This window comes from Protopterus annectens, chromosome 14.part0 (assembly GCF_019279795.1).
Source record: "Protopterus annectens isolate FY-2018-M chromosome 14.part0, PAN1.0, whole genome shotgun sequence".
NCBI lineage: Eukaryota > Metazoa > Chordata > Ceratodontiformes > Protopteridae > Protopterus > Protopterus annectens.
This window is the reverse complement of record NC_056748.1, coordinates 834,200,629-834,223,251: the sequence shown is the minus strand read 5'-3', so window position 1 is coordinate 834,223,251 and position 22,623 is coordinate 834,200,629. Positions and strand designations below refer to the sequence as shown.

The 22,623-nt window shown below is 42.3% G+C and overlaps 1 protein-coding gene across 1 annotated transcript in view; it reads left to right on the top strand.

Annotated features, from left to right (window-relative positions):
- BMPR1A (bone morphogenetic protein receptor type 1A) overlaps positions 1-22,623 on the top strand; it is a 1,674,184-nt gene that overhangs the window by 481,036 nt on the left and 1,170,525 nt on the right. Inside the window, exon 4 of the mRNA XM_044056589.1 lies at positions 21,237-21,396. Coding sequence (XP_043912524.1) covers positions 21,237-21,396 — 160 coding nt within the window. The remainder of the gene's footprint in view (positions 1-21,236; positions 21,397-22,623) is intronic.

Genomic DNA, 22,623 nt, shown 5'->3' with positions numbered 1-22,623 from the left:
GTATGTCTGGGCAGTTCCACCCCTCCATTCAAACCCTCAGGTTAACAGCATGGCGGCTCCAATTCCGTCCCTAGTCAGGCTTCATGATTTTTTTCTCTGGAGGTGGTTCATATTCTGTCTTCTTCCCACAAGCCTTCTACTAGGAAGATTTATTCCAGTAAGTGGAAGAGATTTTCCATTTGAGCTCATGAAAGACAGATTGATCCTTATACATCTTCCATCTCATCGATTTTAGAGTTTCTATCTCAACTATTTAGTCAGGGATCTCCTGTGACAACTATTAAAGTACAGTTGGCAGCCATTTCTACTTTTCATGTTGCTAATGAACCCAATATAATGGCGCATAGACTTTGTAGGGCCTTTCTCAAAGGGACTATGCTACTACGACCTCCAATCTTTGATCTTGTTATGCCATGGGACCGTAATTTTGTGCTACAGCAACTTACCTCACCTCCTTTTGAGCTTGCGGCAACCTGTGACCTAAAATTTTTTGTCTTGGAAGACACTCTTTTTGATAGCCATCACTTCGGCTAGGCGGATCTCTGAACTCCAAGCTTTATCAGTCTGGCCCCCTTACTTGGTATTTCACAAGAATAGGGTTTTGCTAAGACCTAATCCTTCCTTTATGCTTAAGGTTGCTTCAGTGGTCAACCTCAACCAGCCTATTGAGTTGCCTGTGTTTTTCCCTGGATTCTCTAACAAGGCAGAATTTAAGTTTCATCAGCTGGATGTCCACAGACAATTACATTTCTATTTACATAGAACAAAAGATTTTAGAAAGTCTGACCAACTTTTTGTCTCCTTTTCGGAAAACAGATTAGGGACTTCAGTTTCCAAAGTAACTCTGCCCAGATGGATTTCTATCTGCATTTCCTTCATCTATTCTTCAAATGGCAAGGAATTACCCTTCAAGGTAAAGGCCCACTCTACAAATTCGGTGTCTCCTCTTACTGCCTTTCTGGCTAGGATGTCTATTGATGGTATTTGTGCTGCAGCTACTTGGGCATCTCCTCACACCTTTATTACTCATTACAAATTGGATCTGGTATCAAGGGGCAGATCCTCATTTGGTTCCACAGTGCTCAGGAGTATTCTCCAGTGAGCCGTCCAAGGTCTAAGTGTTAGGGACTCTGTCCCACGGGTAAGAATGTAGGTGAGATTGGACTGCATAACATCAAGAGGTTATGTACTCACCATAACGTTCGATGTATGTAGTCCATCTTGCCTCACATTCTTACTAACCCACCCACCTACACCCTCCTGGAGGACCTAGAGGTAGAGTCTCTGGTTTCAGCACTCCTTCTTGATAGGTTGAGTTGGTTCTTCCTCTCAACGTGTTTCTGTGTGTGTGTGTGTGTGTGTGTGTGTGTGTGTGTGTGTGTGTGTGTGTGTGTGTGTAGATGTGAACTCTCTGCAAACAAGATCTGGGGAATAGGTGCATTGCACCATGGGATACCTGTTAGCCACGAGCCAATTGAAGAGTTTGAGCTAGAGTATGGCCGAATCGGAGCCGAGGTTCGGCTCCAAACCTACGGGTAAGAATGTGAGGTGAGATGGACTACATACATCGAACGTTATCTTATTTACATTTTAGTCAGGCTACTACCAAATAGTAATAAATACAGCAGAATAAGTACAATTAAGGATGTTTAAGCAGAGGCGAAAGCAACATGCAATAATAAAGTAGGAAGAATACAAATATAGTAAAAACAGATGAAAAAAGTGCAAATTTATTTATTTTTCCCTATTTGTATTAGGTAGAATAAGCTAATAAGTCTAGACTGGGGGGAGTGTCACATATATCAAATATACAGTGGGGGGGGACAATTGCAGTCCTTACATTTGGGTAATCTGATGGCAGGTTGCCCTCAGTCTGCCCTCAGTCGGCCTGATTAACAAAGTCTTGGGTCCTGCGTCAGTTGCTGTCCCTTCTTCCATGACGTCAGGTCGTCAGGGGTATAAAACATGCTGCTGACGCCATTACATCAGTCTTTCTTGCCGTGCGGTGCACGAAGCAGAAGCAGTTCGCAAGTGCCGGTCGACTGACTCCTGAAATTTTCATTTTCGAGTTTCAGAACCGAAGTCTTCAACCTTCCCTCCCTCCTTCCCCCTGACTTTAGTGGTTTGCGATAGTCCTTGGACTCGGACTTACGGGTTATTGTAAGCTTAGTCTATGTGATCAGGTCAGGTTATTTTTCTTGGGTTGATGTGTGTCACGTTGTGGGTGGCAAACTCGATCTGAGGGTTGGAAGGAGGTTGCAGTGTAGTATGTGTAAGGGGAGGAGCTTGGAGCTCGGATCTTAGCTTGGAAAGCTGCCGGCATGGATCCATAACCCACAGGTTGATGACAAGTTAAGTCTAACTACTCAGATGAAATGTTATGGTGAGTACATAACTTCTTTTTTCAGCACGGATCAGAAGCCAGCAAATATAAATATATATATATATATATATATATCTAAATCAGTCAAGTAAAGCAATTCATGTACTTCAGAACTTTGAAAAGAAGTGCCCAAAAAATATACTTTTCACTTTATATTTCGAATTGTTTCAGTAGCACTCTGTCAGAACTCAAGGAGTTTCAAGCAATGAATGCAGAGGTAACAGACGGAACATTATACTAGCAAGCCTAGAGACAATCAGATAAATCACACAAGTTGTTTGACCGGTATTTAACACAGCAGGAATAAGGGTGGGAGAAAAATAGCACTTTCAGCACAGATCAGAAGCTAGCAAATATATATATCTAAATCAATCAAGCAAAAACAATTAGGATACTGCAGAACTTTGAAAAGAAGTGCTCAAAAAATATACTTATTTATATTTTGAATTGTTTCAGTAGCACTCTCAGAACTCAAGGAGTTTCAAGCAATGGCTTACGTTTTTTTCTTTCCTTTGCACTTCTTACTACTCTGCAGCTATTCCCTGTATCTTTTCATCGCACCCAAACTGGACAAGACTGCATTATAATATTTGTAGTGGAAATAATTAAGGTGCTTTTTATAGTTCTTTTCCCATTTGTTTTTACCCAGTGTTAACCTAAATAGTCAGGAAAAGGGAAAGAAATTCTTACTCTTCATTGTTTTTCTGCATTCATTACACTCCCTAATTGGCTAATGCTGAGATATAACAGCTGTGAAAGGACTAACTCATGCTGCCCCCCCCCCCCCCCAAGATGCTTTTCTGTTCTAGATGCATTGAGGTTCATTTAGATTTTCCCACCTCCCTCTTGATCCAAAGATGGCCTGAAAAAAGTCACAAGTAAGGTAAGAAATTCAGTCTTGTCTTTTTTTTTTTTCTTTTGAGAAGGAAATAATCTGTCCACGGTGTAGTATTCAACGCTGACAAAGTAGTTGTCTTCTCATTTTATTAGGAGCCATCACCCCCCTAAAAAAAAAAATTATAAACATCTGTTGCATTGGGATGTGTTTGAAAGACAAAGTGGTCACAGTCATATATTTCATAATGTTGTTGTCATCCACATGCACAGTATGCCTTCTCACCCCCATCCCAATATGCAGCCATGTTCTTTGTGCTTGTGTGATGTCATTATGGGTAGATGTGAGAGAACTGTTAATAACATATTTCATCTTGTTTCTGTTTGGTAGCTGTACACAGCATGCATCCTTATCCTTACCCCTGCCCCTAAAAGAAAGTCACCATCTTTGCCTGTTATTTGGCTGTGAGGAAAGGAAAAAAAAAACACAGAAAAATCCTCCATCTTAATGCTCCTAGAGACAGTATATTACCTAGACATGCAATAGCAATATTTTGTGTAAAACTGAGGTCAGATCGAAAAGTGTAAAGTTAAAGAAATAATGACCATGCTGTCCCCAGCCTCCATACAAGATGTTCTTCGTGTTTCACTGTTGCAGTCATTACATTTGGGGTAATCTGCTGGCAGGTTGCCCTCAGTCGGCCTGATTAACAAAGTCTTAGGTCCTGCGTCGGTTGCTGTCCCTTCATCCATGACGTCAGGTCATCAGGGGTATAAAACATGCAGCCAACGCCATTGCAACAGTCTTTCTTGCAGCGCTGTGCCCAAAGCAGAAGCAGTTGGCAAATGCCGGTCGGCCGACTCCTGAAATTTTCATTTTCGAGTTTCAGAACTGAAGTCTTCAACTAAAAAGCTAAGTACCCCATTGGGGAAACTTTTTCTTGCTCATTACCGATGTCAGTAAAAGTTAATAATTGTATTACTTCTTTTGGCTTTTTCCCGGTTAGGGGTCGCCACAGCGGAACACCTGTCCACTCATAATTGGCAGTGGAGTTTTACGGTGTCGAGTTGCCAGCCCGGCACCCAACCTTCAACAGAAGGCACACATACGCACACACTCACACCTAGGGCCAATTTAGAGTGTCCAATCCACCTACAGCATGTCTTTGGGATGTGGGAGGAAACCGGTGTACCCGGAGGAAACCCACACGACCACAGGGAGGACATGCAAACTCCGCACAGAAGGCACCCCAGCCGAGGATCGAACCGGAGAATAATAATTGTATTACTTGTGGGAAGCAAATACCTCATAAGGATTTCCATTTGTATTGTATTCCTTGCCTAGGCCCTAACCACGACATACCTTGTTGCTGGTTCTGTGCTTTATTTAAGCAGCGCACTATCCGTTGTCGGTCCATTTTTGCTTCTAAATATTTTGGATCACGGTTTAATTATCCAGAAATGACGTCTGTTAGCAATCCGACTACCGGAATACCTAAAAAACGCAAAGAAAAAGACAGAGACAGGCGGTTGAGGTCCAAAACTGCCAACAATGCTTCTCCTAAGCCAATCGCCAGTTCTCAGTGAGGCGCTTTCACAGCCCCTGATACCCACTACTTCTGATTCGCAGGCCTCTACTGAGACCCATTCGGAGTCTAGTATGCCGCGAGATGCTTCAATTATGGAACCCACGGATGTCTCTACCTTGGATGGGTTCGGAGCCGCTGTGCAGGCATCGGCTTCTGAGGGTGTATTCAGGCCTACAGATTTGTATATTAAACCTACACCATCTTCAATTTTAAGGCCAAAATCTCGATCTATGTCTAAAAAACCGACGCCCAGGCCACATGTATAGGCCCCTATGCCTAAAAACAAATTATCAAAATGGCTGAAGATTTAATTACTCTAATCAAGGGTAGCCAACCCCCCACCCCCACCCTTTTAAGAGGCCTAGGGCTGAAACTGACTATGAATCTTCTGAGCAGGATTCTATTTCTTCTGACTCTTCTAATGAACAGCAGGATTTGTCTGTACCTACTTATGAGGACTGTGATGCAGAAAATTCCATTCCTTCTTCTCTCCCTGAGGATTTTTCTTTTGGGGAAACTTTACATACCTTAAGGGAACATTTCCACTGGGAAAGTCAGGATTTCTCTGAATCTAAAAAGAGGCTTAGGGATTTTCTTCTTCCTCAGCATAGGCCTTTGGCTATACCTTCTGTTCTAGACATTGTTGATGTGTTTTCAGAATCTAGTATGGCTCCTGATTCTCTGCCTCTGGCTCCTTGTAAGCCAGACAGATACTACAGGGTTCCTGACTCCCACAAATTCCTTTTCAAAAATCCTGTTGCTAATCCTGAAACCATTTCTCAGGGCCCCAAGTGCATTAAGGCTTCTACTGCTAAAAATCCTACTCCTTCTGATAGAGATTCCTGGGCACTGGATGGATGGGGTAAGATGGTCTATACTTCTGCAACCTTGGCAATCAGGGCTTTAAACTGTCAATTCCATATGCTAAAATATCAGCAGCATGTCATGGGACTGCTTAAACAGAAAATGATGTTGATTTCTGACTGTGGAAAATAAAGATTTACAGGATTTATTGCATTCAGCTGAACAAGATGGAAAACATACTTTGCAATGTGGTTTTGATTCTTTGGAGACCTCTTGTAGGGCTGCTGCAACTGGGTCTGTGCTTAGAAGGCATGCTTGGCTCAAAGAGCAATCTCTGCCTGATCACGTTAAAGCAAAATTGTTGGATGCTCCTTTGCAGCAGGACCGTCTGTTTGGCAGTAAGGCTGAAGAAGTTCTAAAAAAAAGATGGAAGATAAAGCTAAATCTATGCAAACTGTGAAATATTTCTTACAAGTACAACCTCCAAGATTTGGTAGGCACTGGCCTACTAAGAATTGGTCCTTTCCAGTTCCTTCCAGAGCCTCTCAAGCCAAACCCAGACATTCCAAAAGCACCAGGTTTCAGTCCCAAGGGACTTTCAGAACTAAGCAATGGGGTGCCTCCGCTTCCAAATCTGGAAATAAGACACCTTTCTATGGTAAACAGTCTCAATGACTTTCCTTTAAAATTACCAAGCACTTAGCCACCCCTTTGGGGGGAAAACTGGCTCTTCATGCAAAAAACTGCCAACTTATAACACAGGATAAATGGGTTTTAAATATAGTGTCCCAGGGATACATATTTCATTTCCACACATTGCCAACTCCAAACGGATGGCCAGACCTGTCCCCAAATCAGTGGTCAGAGGCTCAGAAACAAGTACTTTCCCTCCAAAACTTGGGGGCAATTCAACTAGTACCAGAAGAGGAGAAGGGACAAGGTTTCTGTTCCAGACTTTTCCTGGTGCCCAGAAAAGACAAATCATGGCTTCCATGTCTGGACCTGTCCGCTCTGAACACATTCCTGGACATTCCAAAGTTCAAGATGCTGACTCTTCACCAGTTACTTCCTATGCTAGGCAAAGATGCCTGGTTGGCAACTCTAGACTTAAGAGGCTTACCTGCATATCCCAGTCAGGGAATCTTGCAGAAGATACCTCCCCTTCAAAGCAGGCTACTTGCATTATCAGTTCTCTGCACTGCCCTTTGTCTTATCTACTGCGCCCAGGGTATTTACAAAGTGCTTGGCTCTAGTTATTGTATTTTGCAGGCAAAGAAATATTCAAATATATCCATACCTGGACGATTGTCTAATTCAGGCAGAAAACAAAGCCATTCTTCTAAAACGTCTGGTGTTTGTAAAAAGTTTCTAACTTGTCTAGGGTACACCATAAACTAAAAGAAATCACAACTGGTACCCTCTCAAAAAATTACATTCCTTGGTGCAAGCTTGAATACAACTGCCCAGATGGCTTTCCTTACGCCAGAAAAGCAACTTCATTTAGTGACTTACTTCAAACAGGTGGCCACAAAAACCCTGCTATCTGCAAGACAAATATTGCAAGCCTTGGGGTTCATGGCCTCCTGAATTCTTCTAATTCCATATGCAAGACTGCATATGAGGAAACTTCAGTGGTACTTAAAAAGTTTATGGAGTCAACATTGTCACAGCCTGGAAACAATGATTCCTATCATTCCTTGCCTGCAACTAGAGTTCCTGTGGTGGACAGAGGCCTGCCACCAAAACGAGGGACTGCCATTCACACCACCCACTGCCGCCCAAACCCTAACTACAGATGCATCAGACGATGCATGGGGGGCTCATCTGGCAGGGAAGTGCATTCAGGGCAAATGGAGCCCAAATCAAATGCACCTTCATGTCAATCAAAAAAAAATGCTAGCTGTACAGAATGCACTGACAGCCTTCAAGGACTACCTTCATCCAGGTTAACTAATGGTAAAGACTGACAACAACACACTTATGTGGTACATAAGCGGGGGGGGTACACATTCCTACCCCCTTTGCAGACTAGCCGTGGCATGTGGAGCATGGCCTTGAGCTATCTGGTACAACTACAAGCTCAGTTCCTCCCAGGAAAGCTGAATATTTTGGCAGACGAACTAAGCAGAAATCTCATGGACCCACATGAGTGGAAACCGGAACCACGGATTTTCAACATGTTGACACGCAAATGGGGGAGCCCAGACATAGATCTTTTTGCCTCACCCCAGAACTACCAGTTGGACAAATTTTGCACAAGAACTCCTCACAAAAAAGCCTGGAAAATGGATGCTCTGTTATTCAGCTGGGAAAACCTGTCACTCTGTGCTTTTCCCCCTCTGCCTCTGCTCTCCAAAGTTCTACTAAAAGTCAAACAGGACAAACCAAAAATGATTTTGATTGCTCCAGACTGGCCTTGCCAACACTGGTAGCTACTCCTACGCAGTCTCTCACAATTTTCCCCATGGCACCTGCTTCAGACACCTACTTTGCTGTCTCAGCAGAACAACCAAATTCTGCACCCTCAGCTCCAAACATTGAATCTTGCAGCTTGGCTAATCTCTTAAATTCCCCCTTAGCATCCCTCAGCAAACCTGTGATGGATGTCATTTTGGATGCGAGAGGACCTAGTACTAGAAAATCTTATGCTGACAAATGGAAAAGATTCTGTGCCTGGAACCAATCTCAAGGGATAAGCACAGCAGTGCCCAATTTACCTCAGATTTTGCAATACTTAACTGAGATGCTTCACAAGGGCCTGTCTTTTTCTTCCATAAAAATCCATGCCTTAGCCATTTCAGCTCATTACAACACAGAACCCCCCCCCCCTCTTCTCTCATCCTCTGCTAAATCAGTATCTCAGAGGGGCCAAAAACTTGAGGCCACCCAGGAGAGCTCCAGCCCCTGCCTGGGACCTTAACTTTGTATTGGAGAAACTCACTCTCCCTCCTTTCGAGACAGCTGCTACTGCAGACTTAGTTTCTTTCCTGGAAAACAGCCTTCCTTTTAGCAATCACTTCAGCTAGAAGGATTTCTGAATTACAGGCCCTTATGGCAGTGGAGCCTTTCATCATTTTTCATGCAGACAGGGTGTCACTCAGGACCCAACCCATCCTTCATGCCCAAGGTAGTATCCAGTGTGGTTCTTAATCAGTCCATTCATCTGCCAACTTTCTTTCCCAATCCACAGAACAAGGGGAAAGCGGATTCTGCATTCATTGGATGTACACAGACAACTTAGATTTTACTTGGACATGACTAAATTTCGAAGAAAATTTGAACTGTTGGTAGCATTTGCTGCAGGGGCAGAGGGAAAGGCTATTTCAAAGCAAACCATTTCCATATGGATAAGCCATTGTATTCATTTTTGCTATAAGCACCATGGAAAACCTATCCCCCAGGGGATCACATCCCATTCCACCAGGGCTGCATCTACTTCTACAGCTTTTCTCAGAGGTGTTCCTACCAGGGATATTCTGGAAGCTGCTACCTGGAGTTCAGTTCATACTTTCAGTAAACATGATCATTTACCAATCTTCTCTAAATCCAGAGCTGGCTTTGCTACTGCAGTTTTGCAGGGCCTTATAGACTGTCCTAATGCTGTATAAACCCATCCTTCCAACCATAACTTTGGGAATCTACCCAGATGTAATGACTGCAATAGTGAAACATGAAGAACATAGTTCAATTGTGCACACTTGCCATAAATGTAGATGTTCGTGTGTATTCACTGTTGCAATCCCAGGTTACCCTCCCTCCAGCCCCCTGTTTTTTCTCTTAATATGCCTCTACTTTCTTTTACTACACTTAAAACCTTTTTGGTGTATTTGCTTTTGTTTGGAGTTATATTTCTGTGTTTTAAATTATTTATATATATATATATCTCCCCATTTGGGGGGCACCTGACATCTGGGGTAAGAAAAACTGATGTAATGGCGTCGGCTGCATATTTTAAACTCCTGACGACCTGACGTCATGGAAGAAGGAACAGCAACCGACGCAGGACCCAAGACGTTGTTAATCAGGCCAACTGAGGGCAACCTGCCAGCAGATTACCCCAAATGTAATGACTGCAACAGTGAATACACTCTAACATCTACATTTATGGTAAGTGTACACAACTGTACTTTATACTAACCTTCCTGTGCATACCTTTATGAGGAAAGTTAAAGAAGTAATAACCAAGTTGTCCCCAGCCCCTTTCAAGCTATATCATCCTTTTGGGTATATGGCTGAGATTTAATTATGAGCAGAGTAAAAGAAATAACCATACTATCCAAAGTCCCCACACAAGGTATAAGGACCTTGTGTGCATTTCCGAGTATGGCTGATTTTATACCAGGTACAGCTTAGGTCAGAGGTTCATGATGAAACCACTTTAAAAAGCCTGTGTTAGAATCACCTTGTACAGTCAGGAGGTGTGGGCTTTAAGGCTGTATATGTTCTTTGATGCTTTTTATACCTTATTTTTGAAATATAATTACATGTTAATGGTTGTTTTTACTGCTACCCAGAAGCTGTGCATGTATACCCTGATATTGTGCGTGTTCACAGAAAAAAATTGGTGCATTTTTCAAACCTGCTAGCACACACTAACACTGTCCTTGACAAGTCAGGTCTGTCACAAGATGTGTGCGCACATGCTATTACTTGCACTCACTCACATGGTACATTTTTATCTGTCCAGTGCTGTTGAGTTGCATCTAACTCCTATAGTAACCCCAGGAACAGCCAATATTATCAGAGATTACTAGGCAAGTAGGGAAAGGAAGTATGTTGATGGCCCTTTATTTTGTATTGCTCATTCACTGCATGCACATTTTAGAGTTGCTAGTCCACCTACCATTTATCTTTGGGATGTGGAAGGAAGCCTGAGTACCCAGAGAAAAATGTTCGTGAGCACATGGAAGTCATGCATACTCTGCACAGAAGGCACCTGAGCCTAGAATAGAGCCAGAGAACCTCTTGCTGTGAGGCAACAGAGCTACTCACTGCACCTGTCTACCACATTTCGCATTTACCTGCGGATAATTCAGAGTTGCAAGTCCAGCTACTGCAGGTTTCTGGAATATGGGATGTAACCTGGCTACCTGGGTGACATTCACATGAACATAGGGAGGGCATGCTGACACAATGCTGAGGGCACACCAGCTGAAAATTATACCAGAGAACCTTTTGCTGTGAGGCAGCAGTGTTACTTGGTCTCCCTGTCACCCTGCATAGCTTTCTACAGGCGGGGAAAAATGCCAGGTCACCTGTGGTAGTTCTTTAGGAAGTTATAAAAGACATATCATCTGGAAAACCCATGCAGAGATAGGTGAGCTATGCACACCTCACACAGAAGTAAATACAGTCAAACATAGTCATATAACCAAAAGCTGTGAGGTATCAACACTGCATGCTGCATCACTGCATAAGTGATTAATTGCTTTTACTGACATTTTGCCCAGATTACCAAAGACAGACACTTAATGTGAATATTGCTGAAGTTTAGTGTTGGAAATTAATTTTGGCTAGAGTAGTTATTTTAGATACACTTGCAACATCTTCTCCAAACATACATGCACAAGTCAGTAATGATCACTTTACACAATGATTTTAGTTACATACTGTACACTGTGCGATACTGCTTCTGTCACACCAGATCTGTGCACTATGTGATGCTGCTTCTGTCACACCAGATCTGTGACAGCAGCAGCATAGTAAGTCATTTACATTCACAGCCTACCCCATACCCAACAGGTATAGCCACTATATTGTCTGTATATACTTCGGACATCTTATTGTGGTAATAAAGGCCACAGCAACATGTTTTCAGTTTTTCACACACATGCACAATAGCCATAGTATGGTATTGCAACTTAGTTCACACAAATATATGATAGTCCTGCAAATTTGTTAGACTTTTTAAATTTTGCAGACAACAGCAGAGTCAATAACTTTTATATACAGGTGGCCTCACTCTCCAGCAGTTGTTGACCTTTTGTTGGACATCTGGTTGTGATAAAAACATAGCCACAATGAGGTATTTCAGTTTGCATCACCCAAATGTACATTAGCTCTGCCACGCAGGCGTATGGATTTTTAAATGGAGCATGCAATATTAAGGTCAGTTTCCATTGAAAGGCAGCCCCATGTCCAGCATTTTAACTGCTTTGAGTGTTGACACCTCAGTGTTTACGTCTAATAATAGTAAAAAAAAAAAAAAAAAATCGCAGCAACTTATTTAACTTGGTTTCACATAAGTACACAATAGTCAGCCATAGCATTGTATTTCAGCATGCTTCTTCAGCACCGGGAAGCCGGAATGACTGTTTAAGTCAAGCAAACAGGGTCAGTCATTTTCAGCCACAGGCAGAGCCATGTACCCAGTAATTAAAGCCTCTGTTGACTGTGTATACCTCATGCCTGTAATATAAAATACAGTGACTACTTGACGTTTTTTTAAATTGTTTCACTCACACACCCAATAACCAACCTCACTGATATTCATTTGCTTCGCACAAACATGCATAGGCTTGCAAAGCCACAGTAATCTATTTTTAGTTTGTTTCACACAGACACACAGTGGCCTCTGTAAAGTATTCCACCTTCATACAAATACACACTAGTTCTATGAAATGAGGTTAATGACTGTTTAATTTGGTCATTCAGCAGCGTAGTCAGTCACTGTAATCCATAAGCAGTCCCCATACACATTGTAGTTATTTCTGCTCCTTAGAAGTCTGTAATAAATAATTGTGTTCATTTAAAAAAAATGATTTTCACATACAACTACAGTAGCCTGACTCAAGTATTCCAACCGTTGTTTTCAGCCTCACAAAAGCTGGCCAAATTAAAAATAATGGTGGGACAAAGTCCCAATAGTCTATACTTTTAAAAGTTGATAGCACAGCAATTTTTGTGTTATCGTGCATTTTCTGAAGGATGTTGAGTGTAAAACTCAGTTACTGCAGTTATCAGCAATTTGCCAGAAAAAAAAAACATTTTATGACTTAAATGTGAGACAGATATCAGGAACATTTTCCAATTTACTTCACATAAATGTGTTTGAGCCATCTACTGCCTGTTATAAGTGGTTGTCTATCAGGATGGACTTAACCAAAAAAAAAAACTTGCATGCTTCTTTTTTGATCGTCTTTTTCAGCTGCTGTGTTGGTTTTCACTGTGTCCTTTCATTCAGTCCATCGTTCCAAATTTTGGTCTTTTGTTTCGATCCCACCCACGGTCCACTTACACCAGAATTTATATAGATTGTGGGTGGGACTGAGCTAAAAGTCCAGCAGTTATGACTCTCTTCATTATAAGATGCAAAGACTGCAGTCCACCCAGAAAAAATGTACCATCTGAGTGGCTCCTTACGTGTGCAACTATCTAGTTCACCCATGCATAATGCTGACCATGGTCCACGAGGTTGGTGCTTGCAGTCCTCCTAATGAAGCAGAGATGTGTTTTTTTTTTTTTATTTGAATTATGTATAGGATGTGTAGCTAAAGGAAGATTAAGTGGAGGAGGAAGCAGTTAGATTAGAAGTATGCTGATCATGGGATGTCGTAGAGAGGATGTTAAGCAAGAACTCTGCAGCTGCATTTACTTTCTCATTGGTCGCACAAAAGAGTGTGCAAGGAAAATGTTTGTTCCAAGGAGTTTGGTTAAAAGACACCTAAGCAAGTGTCGTTGGTAACTGAAGTATGAAACTTGTAGCAGACAATAAAAAAAGAATTTGCTAGAAAGCTGTGGAAGATGGTTCAGTGTTAGGTAAGTCATAGAAAGTTTAAGAAGGAAATAAACAGCGTGGGGATATGTATTTGAGGAGACTGGCACGGTAACACAAACAGTTGTACAGATTTAACAGAAATGGTTGAGGGCTTGCATTTAATAGTAGAATGGACCAGTTTTTTTTCCCATGGTTAACCAGAATTAAAAGTCTTGCTGCAGTGTAGCTGGGCAGTATATTTTAGGATTCCTGATTGACTGAAGACTGCAGTCAGTTCCTTGGAGAATAGGACATTGTCATTTGGCTACAAGTGTAGCAGAATAGACCTCACTAGCAATTCAGAGCAAATTTGTGACATTTGTGAGAGATGAGCAAAATACAAAAAAAAAAGTGTCAGCTTTTAAATCACAGAAAAGAGTGGTGTGTTTGAGGAATCCTCCGGCCAGCTGTTTTACCCGTTGAAGTAAAAGGAGATCAGTGTAACATCTAGATAAACCTTGCTGTAAACGTTTTAATGTCAGTCTATTCTTGAAAGGAGTGGTTGTCTGACAGCAGTTTTGTAGGTAATTTACTGCATTGGAATGTGTTATTACTGGTCAGTAAAACGGTTTTCACTAATAAAGGCATATATTGTTAACTGCACCACCCCATACTGCTAACTGCATTTCCAATGTGAATTGCTTGTACAGGGAGCACTGAGGAATTTAACAGAGTAGACCCAGTTCAGATGGTCTGCTAAGTGTGCACACTGCACTTCATGTAACAGATACCAGTGTCTAAAATAGCTTAGGAGAATGAAATCAGCTGTTTCTATAATTAAAACAGAAGTATTACTGGTCAGATGTAGCAGTAAATGAAAGCAGTAAGCAGTACTACTCCATAAGTAACTTTGCTTGATTAACTCTGTTCATCATAGTCTGAACAAAGACATAATATCTGAACAGATTCTTGTAGGCTAGTTTGGTAAGCTAAATGTGCTTGTACCTTCTAGGTCTTGTAATAGTCAAGAAGAAATTCAGCATGTAACTAATCAAATATAACGCAGGAGAGTCCTTACAGCAGTGTCAGAATTTAGTTTCATTAATTTGGTTTGGGTTTTTTAATCACTTGTTCTAATGTCTAGTGGGTTGGGTTTTCCGCATGCACAAGGCACACAGTGGATTCTCTCTGACACGCATTGTACTGGTGTGTGCTTGAGTTGTGAATAGAAACGCATACATGACCAAGTCATTAGTTGTTTGAACCTGCTTGGTATGTGGTACATTTCCATGTCCCCAGAGTGCTTTAATAAGCCTGCAAATGTATATGAAAATGCACATAGGATGGAATACATGTGTTTGTGTGTGGAGGGGTGGAAGGGGAGGGTTGGGAGTGCAATGTCAGCAGTTAAGCACACCCACTGGCTGTTAATATATGTTTGTGCGTTTAGTGTGCTTGGGAAGACATTGACAATACTTGGGACCATTGGGATGACAACTGACTGTAGGTCATTAGATAGCAGGCTGTGCATGCTTCAGTTTGGTGGCCGTGTGGGAGCTTGCTTTTTTTTTTTTTTTTTTGTGGCCTGTCTGCTTTTGGATGCTATTCCTGCTCACTGTCGAGCCTTCTGTCAGTCAGACCTATTTATTCACCAGTCCTGCATATTTCCTAGCGAAAGTGAGAGTTGGCCAGGGTAAGCTGACGATGAAGGGCATGCTTTGTATTTCCCTAACCTCTCCCCTGTGCGGTGGAAAAGTGACCATCTCTGTGGTGCATACCGTCATACGCCTGACAGCAAGGACTGTGTGTTCTTGTCTTGATGGCTAAACACCTGTCTCTAGGTCATTCTTTGTGCTGCTGCCCTCCTTTGACAGATTATGGCATTGCATGGATGTCTTGTTTCACTGTTGCAGTCATTACATTTGGGTTATCTGCTTGCAGGTAGCCCTCAGTCAGCCTGATTATCAGCGTCTTGGGTCCTGCGTCACTTGTCTTATCTTCCATGATGTCAGGTAGTCAGGGGTTATAAAGCATGCAGCCGACGCCATTACATTTGTCTCTCTTGCTGTGCGGTGCCCGAAGCAGGAGCTGTTCGCAAGTGCCGGTCGGCCGACTCCTGAAATTTTCGGTTTCGAGTTTCAGATCCGAAGTCTTCAACTAAGCTAAGTATCCTATTGGGAATCCTTTTTCTTGCTCTAAACCGATGTCAGTAAAAGTTAACAATTATATTTCTTATGGAAAGCAAATACCTCATAAAGATTTTCATTCGTACTGCATTCCTTGCTTAGACCCAGACCACGGTGTACCTCGCTGTCGGTTTTGTGCCTTATTCAAACCTCGAACTATTCGTCTTCGGTTCATTTTCGAATCTAAATATTTTGGTACTCTGTTCAGTTATCCAGAAATGGCTTCTGTAAGCCACCCGACTAGCGACATTCTGGAAAAACGCAAAGATAAAGACCGAGACAGACTGCATAGGTCCAAAGCTGCCGACGGCGGTTCTTCTAAGCTAGTCGCCAGTTCGTCAGTGAGGTGCTTTTGCAGCCCCTGCTACCCGCTACTTCAGATTCGCAGGCCTCTACTTGGACCCATTCGGAGTCAGATATGCCGCAAGATACTTCTTCGACTGTGAACCTGTGGATGTCTCTACCTTGGGATGGGTCTGGAGCCGCTGTGCAGGCACCGGCTTCCGAGGGTGTATTCAGGCCTACTGACTTGCATATTAAACTGATGCCAGCTTCTTCTTCGAGGCCTAAAACTCTATTCACGCCTAGAAAATCGACGCCCAGACCGCATGGTCAGGCCCCTATGCCTAAAAAACAAATGATAAGAATGGCTAAAGACTTCATTACTCAAATTAGGGGAAGCCACCCTTCTCCCTCTAAGAGACCTAGAACTGATTTTCCTTCTGATTTTTCTGATCAGGATTGTGAAATTTCTGTTTTTCCTGATGACCAGGAAGTTGCCCTTCTCTACCTATGAGGATTTTGATGCAGAGGACTCCATTCCCTCTGCTTCCCCTGAGAGGATTTCTCTTTTGGTGAAACTTTGCATACTGTTAGGGGGCATTTTCGCTGGGAAAGCCAGGATTATTCTGACTCCAAAAAGAGGCTTAGGGAATTCTTACTCCTACCTCAACACAGGTCTTTAGCTATCCCTCCTGTACTGGACATTGTAGATGATGCCTTCTTGGAATCTAGCCTGACCCCTGACACTTTACCACCGGCTCCCAGAAAACCTTATGGGTATTGCAGAGTACCTGACTCACACAAGTTCCTGTTTAAGAATCCTACTGCAGATCCTGAGACCATTTCACAGGGACCCAAAGGCATTAAGGCTACTACTGCCAAAAACCCTACCCACTCTGATAGAGATTCCAGGGCCCTGGACAGATTGGGTAAGAAGGTATACACTTCTCTAACTTTGGCCATTAGGTCCTTAAACTGCCAGTTTCATGTGTTAAAGTATAAGCAGCATATTATTGGATTGCTTACAGAAAATTAAGTTGATTCCTGACTGTGCTGAAAATAAAGAATTACAGGACTTAATCAATTCTGCTGAACAAGCTGGAAAACATACTTTGTAATGTGGTTTTGATTCATTAGAGGCATCTTGCAGGGCTGCTGTCACTGGGTCTGTACTTAGAAGGCATGCTTGGCTTAAGGAGCAAACTTTGCCAGATCATGTTAAAGCTAAATTAGTGGATGCTCCCTTAAACTAAGACCGCCTGTTTGGCAACAGAGCAGTAGTAGTACTTAAAAAGATGGAGGAAAAAGCTAAATCTATGCAAACTGTTAAAGATTTCCTGCAAGTGCAGCCTCCCAGATTTAGTAGGCACTGGCGTTTTAAAAATTGGTCCTTTCCTGCCTCTTCCAGGCCTTCTCAGTCCAAACCCAGGACCAGCAGACTACCCAGGCTTCAGTCTCAAGGTACTCACCGGCCTAAGCAGTGGGGGGCTCCCACTTCCAAACCTGGAAGTAGTAATACACCCCCCATGGTAAACTGTCACAGTGACTTAACTTTAAACATTCCAAGCCCTGCTTAACTGACTGTTCCTTTAGGGGGAAAGATCGCCCTGCATGCAAAAAACTGGGAACTCATTACCAAAGACAAATGGGTTTTAAACGTAGTTTTCCAAGGGTACAGATTCCACTTCCACTCCTTACCAACCCCAAATGGTTGGCCAGACCTACCTCCAAATCAGTGGGCAGAGGCTCAAATCAGGTTCTCTGTCTTCTAAGCATCAGGGCCATTCAACCTGTCTCAGAAGAGGAATGGGGGCAAGGTTTTTACTCTACTTTTCCTGGTACTCAGAAAAGACAATTCCTGCGTACTATCCTGGCCTGCCTGTCTATCCTAAACACCTTTTTGGTAATCCAAAAATTCAAAATGCTGACTCTTCATCAGCTGCTTCCCATGCTAGGCAATAATGCGTGGTTGGCAACACTGGATTTAAAGGAAGCCTACCTGCACATCCCAATAAGGGAATCTTGCAGAAGATACCTATGCTTCAGAGCAGGCTACATGCACTATCAGTTCTCTGCACTGCCCTTTGGCTTATCTACTGCGCCCAGGGTATTCACAAAGTGTTTAGCTCCAGTCATTGCATTTTGCAGGCAAAGAAATAGTCAAATATACCCATTCCTGGATGATTGTCTAATTCAGGCAGAAAGCCAGGACAATGCTGTTAAATCATCTGGCATTTGTAAAGAAATTACTAACTTCTCTGGGGTACAACATAAACGAAAAGAAATCGCATCTAGTACCCTGCCAGCAAATTGTATTCCTGGGAGTGAGCTTGAATAGAACTTCCCAGATGACCTACCTCACGCCAGAGAAACAGGTTTGACAGCCTACTTCAAACTACTGGCCACAATGGCCTCTTGCATTCTACTAATTCCATATGCAAGAGTACATATGAGGAAACTGCAATGGTATCTAAAAAGCCTATAGTGTCAACATTCTCAGGACTTAGAATCAATGATTCCTATCATCCCTTGTCTAAAGACAGAGTTACTTTGGTGGGCAGAGGCCTGCCACCACAACAAGGGACTGCCATTCACTCTACCCCCTGCCACCCAAACCCTAACAGACGTATCAGACTGTGCATGGGGGGGGGGGCTTACTTGGCAGGGCAGTGCATTCAGGACAAATGGAACCAGAGTCAAATGCACCTGCATATCAATCAAAAAGAAATGTTAGCTGTACAGAATGCTCTGACAGCCTTCAAGGACCACATTCTTCCAGGACAATTGGTAAAGATGGACAAACACCACTGTTATGTGGTACATAAGCAGGGGGGGAACCTACTCATACCCCCTCTGCAGACTAGCCATGGCTCCGTGAAACACAGACTTGAGCTACCAAGTGCACCTTCAAGCTCAGTTCCTGCCAGGCAAGCTAAATACACTGGCAGACGACCTAAGCAGAAATCTCATGGACCCACGCATGTGGAAACTGGAACCAAAGATATTCAACATTTTGAGAAACAAATGGGGAGCCCAGAAATAGACCTGTTTGCCTCCCCTCAGAACTACCAATTGGACAAATTCTGCACAAAGCCTCCCTGCAGGCAAGCTTGGAAAGTGGATGCCACGCCAACACTGGTACCCCCTCTTGCACAGTGTGTCACTGCTGGAACCATGGCACCTGCCTCAGATCCCTGCCCTGCTGTCCCATCCGGAGGGCCAGATTCTGCACCCACAGCTTCAAACCCTGAACCTTGCAGCCTGGCTTAATTACTTGATCTCTCCGTTACCATCCCTCAGTAAGCAAGTGATGGATGTCATTCTGGAGGCAAGGAGGCCTATTACTAGAAAATCCTATGTTGAAAAATGGAAAATATTCTGTTCCTGGAGCCAAACTCAGGGGATGGGCACAACAGTGCCCAATTTACTGCACATTCTTCAGTACTTAACTGAGATGCTTCACAAGGGCCTTTCCTTTTCTTCCATCACAATTCATGCCTCTGCCATTTCAGCACATTATAATACAGAGCCACCCCTCTTCTCTCACCCACTGCTGAAGCAATTCCTCATAGGGGCCAAAAACTTAAGACCACCCAGGAAAGCCCCTACTCCAGCCTGGGACCTTAACTTTGTATTGCAAAAGCTCACTCTACCTCCCTTTGAGCCAGCTGAAAATGCAGAGTTGAAATTCCTTTTTTGGAAAATAGCCTTCCTTCTAGCCATCAGTTCAGCAAGAAGGGTGTCTGAATTACAGGCCCTCATGACAGTGGAGCCTTTCATCATCTTTCATGCGGACATGGTGTCCCTCAGGACCAATCCTTCCTTTATGCCCAAGGTGGTATCCAGTGTGGCCCTTAATCGGTCCATTCTTTTGCCAACCTTCTTTTCTAAGAAACATAAAAGAGCACAGCGTTGCGAGTCCACAATCCTTATTTAATGTTAAAAAATAATAAAACAAACAGGTTAAGCACTTTCATCAATTAGTATGACTTCTTCAGAAGAAGTCGTACTAATTGATGAAAGCGCTTAACCTGTTTGTTTTATTATTTTTTAACATTAAATAAGGATTGTGGACTCGCAACGCTGTGCTCTTTTATTTTTCTTGGTTTAGTTCGAGCACTTATAGCACCATTTTTTTATATTGTTTAACCTTCTTTTCTAATCCACAGAACAAAGGGGAATGAATACTGCACTCATTGGACATGCACAGACAACTTAGATTTTACTTGGACAGGACTAAGCCTCTCAGGAAATCTGAACAGCTGCTGGTTGCATTTGCTGGTTGCATTTGCTGCAGGGGCGGAGGGGAATGCCATTTCAAAGCAAACCATTTCTAAGTGGGTAGGCCATTGCATTAATTTCTGCTATAAGCACCATGGAAAATCTACCCCACAGGGGATAAGACCACATTCCAACAGGGCTGCATCTACCTCTACAGCCTTTCTCAGAGGTGTCCCTACCAGGACATCTTAAAAGCTGCTCCCTGGAGTTCTGTACATACCTACACCAAGCATTGCACAAGCATTACCACTTACCAATTGTTTTCTAAATCCAGAGCTGGTTTTGCCACTGCAGTCTAGCAGGGCCTAATAGCTGGTCCTAATGCTGTCTAATTGCCTCCTCCCTTCCTTAGCTTTGGGAATTTACCCAAATGTAATGACTGCAACAATGAAACATGAAGAACATAGTACAGTTGTGTACACTTAACATAAATGTAGATGTTCGAGTGTATTCACTGTTGCAGTTCTGGTTACCCTCCCTCCAGCCCCCTGATTTCTATTGACTATACCTCTATTCTTGTTTGCTATGCTTAAAGCTTTCTGGTGTGTTTGCTTTTTGTTGGAGGTGTAACCTTTTATGTAATTGCTTCCCATTATGGCGCACCTGACATCTGGGGCAAGAAAAACTGATGTAATGGCGTATGCTGCATGCTTTATACCCCCTGACTACCTGACGTCATGGAAGATGAGACTGCAACCGACGCAGGACCCAAGACTTTGATAATCAGGCTGACTAAGGGCTACCTGCATGCAGATAACCCAAATGTAATGACTGCATCAGTGAATACACTCGAACATCTACATTTATGGTAAGTGTACACAACTGTACTTTTCTAGCCACCCCCCCCCCCCCCAGTGATAAGTCTTTCCCAGCAGTTCCTGTAAACATCCCAACTGCTAATAATTTGATTATCCAGTCTCTAGGTAAGGTGTTTATGTTACTCTTTGCCATTGGATTTGGCTGTGGGGATTATTATCTTTAGAACATTAGATCGGGGAACTCCGCAAGAACAGACTTTATTTCTGTGTAAAAAAACTAGATAACACTGTTAAAAATGCTGAAAGATATACAGTCATTTTATAGTGAGATGCCATAATTTACATAGCTGAATCAGCCATAATGGAGGTAGTACTTTTTTGTATTCTTTCTTCAGACTTATTGTCCCTATTTTTAATTTACAGGTGATGACCCTGATATAGTACTTGATCCAGGGAAGAAGTTTAAATCTGATCCAGGGAAACATGCAAATGGAGCAACTGTGGCACCAGAAGATGCCTTGCCATTTTTAAACTGTAATTGTTCGGGGCACTGTCCTGAAGATGCCCACAACAACACATGCAAGTAAGTATTGCAACACATGGAGAAGTTAGCATTAGCTTAGTATTCATTAAAAAATGCAGCAGGAGAAACTGTGGTGAAATGCCCTTATTTTGTGTTTTATAAAAGGTGACACATCAGGAATAAAACACCCCTTGGTGCAGCAGTAGAGTCCTAGTTGTGTTATACTTTAAAATCTGAAGTTTTACTCACCAACATTTAACTCATTACTCCGGAGCAGCTCAGAAAAAGCTGCCTGCTTAATTCCACCATAGGAACAACAGTGCAGCCTGAGCTCATTTTCAGAAAATCCATTTGTAATACCATATAGAAAACAAATGTTCATAACTCTTTAACTATAAGAGCTAGACTAAAAATGTAAATATGAAAGTTGTTCAGGAGGCACTGACTTTTCCAGCAGTGTAAATGTTGATAGTGCGTATCAAAGTCATTATTAAATATCTGGCAAGGAATGCTGATATTGTGCATATTTACCTTTTTGGAAAAACAAAGCACAATATCTTAGTCAATGTACCATGTAGATCCATACAATTTGTATTTAATTTGTATGAATGGTCAGCTTTAAAATGATACCTTAACCATTACTGTGAGATGCTCCTTTATGGAGATATTCACAGAAATATGATTAATATGATACTTCTCATAATTGATAAATAAAGCATAGTATCTCATCACCTGTGACAGACGGAGGCTACATATCAGTGTAGAAGTTGTCTCTCAACGTCAGTTTCAAAATGATGCATCATTTGTGTCATCACCATGCGCCCTTGCAAAGATATGGGCATAATAATGAGAAGTATTGGAAATTAATAATTTTCATAATCCTACAAGACTAAAACTGTGATATTTGTACATGTGTACAGTGCACAGACATAGTTCTTTTACCATGCTGTAAGGAGTAACACCGTCTTCAAATTGAAGTATTACTTGGCACAGCGGCATGTTCCATTGCAAAGTTATTTACCAAAATATGCAAAAAAATAATTTCCATAACCTAAGTCCTAAACTTTGATATCTGTAGATGTGTACAACATACAGACACCGTTCTTTTACAGTGTTGTAACTATTAATACTGTCTTTAAACTGAGGTATTATTTAGCACATTCAGATGCTCCGTTGCAAAGTTATTTACCAAAATATGAAAAAAAATCATAATTTCCCTAACCTAAGTCCGAAAGAAACTTTGATATCTGTATATGTGTACAACATACAGGCACAGATGTTCATTGT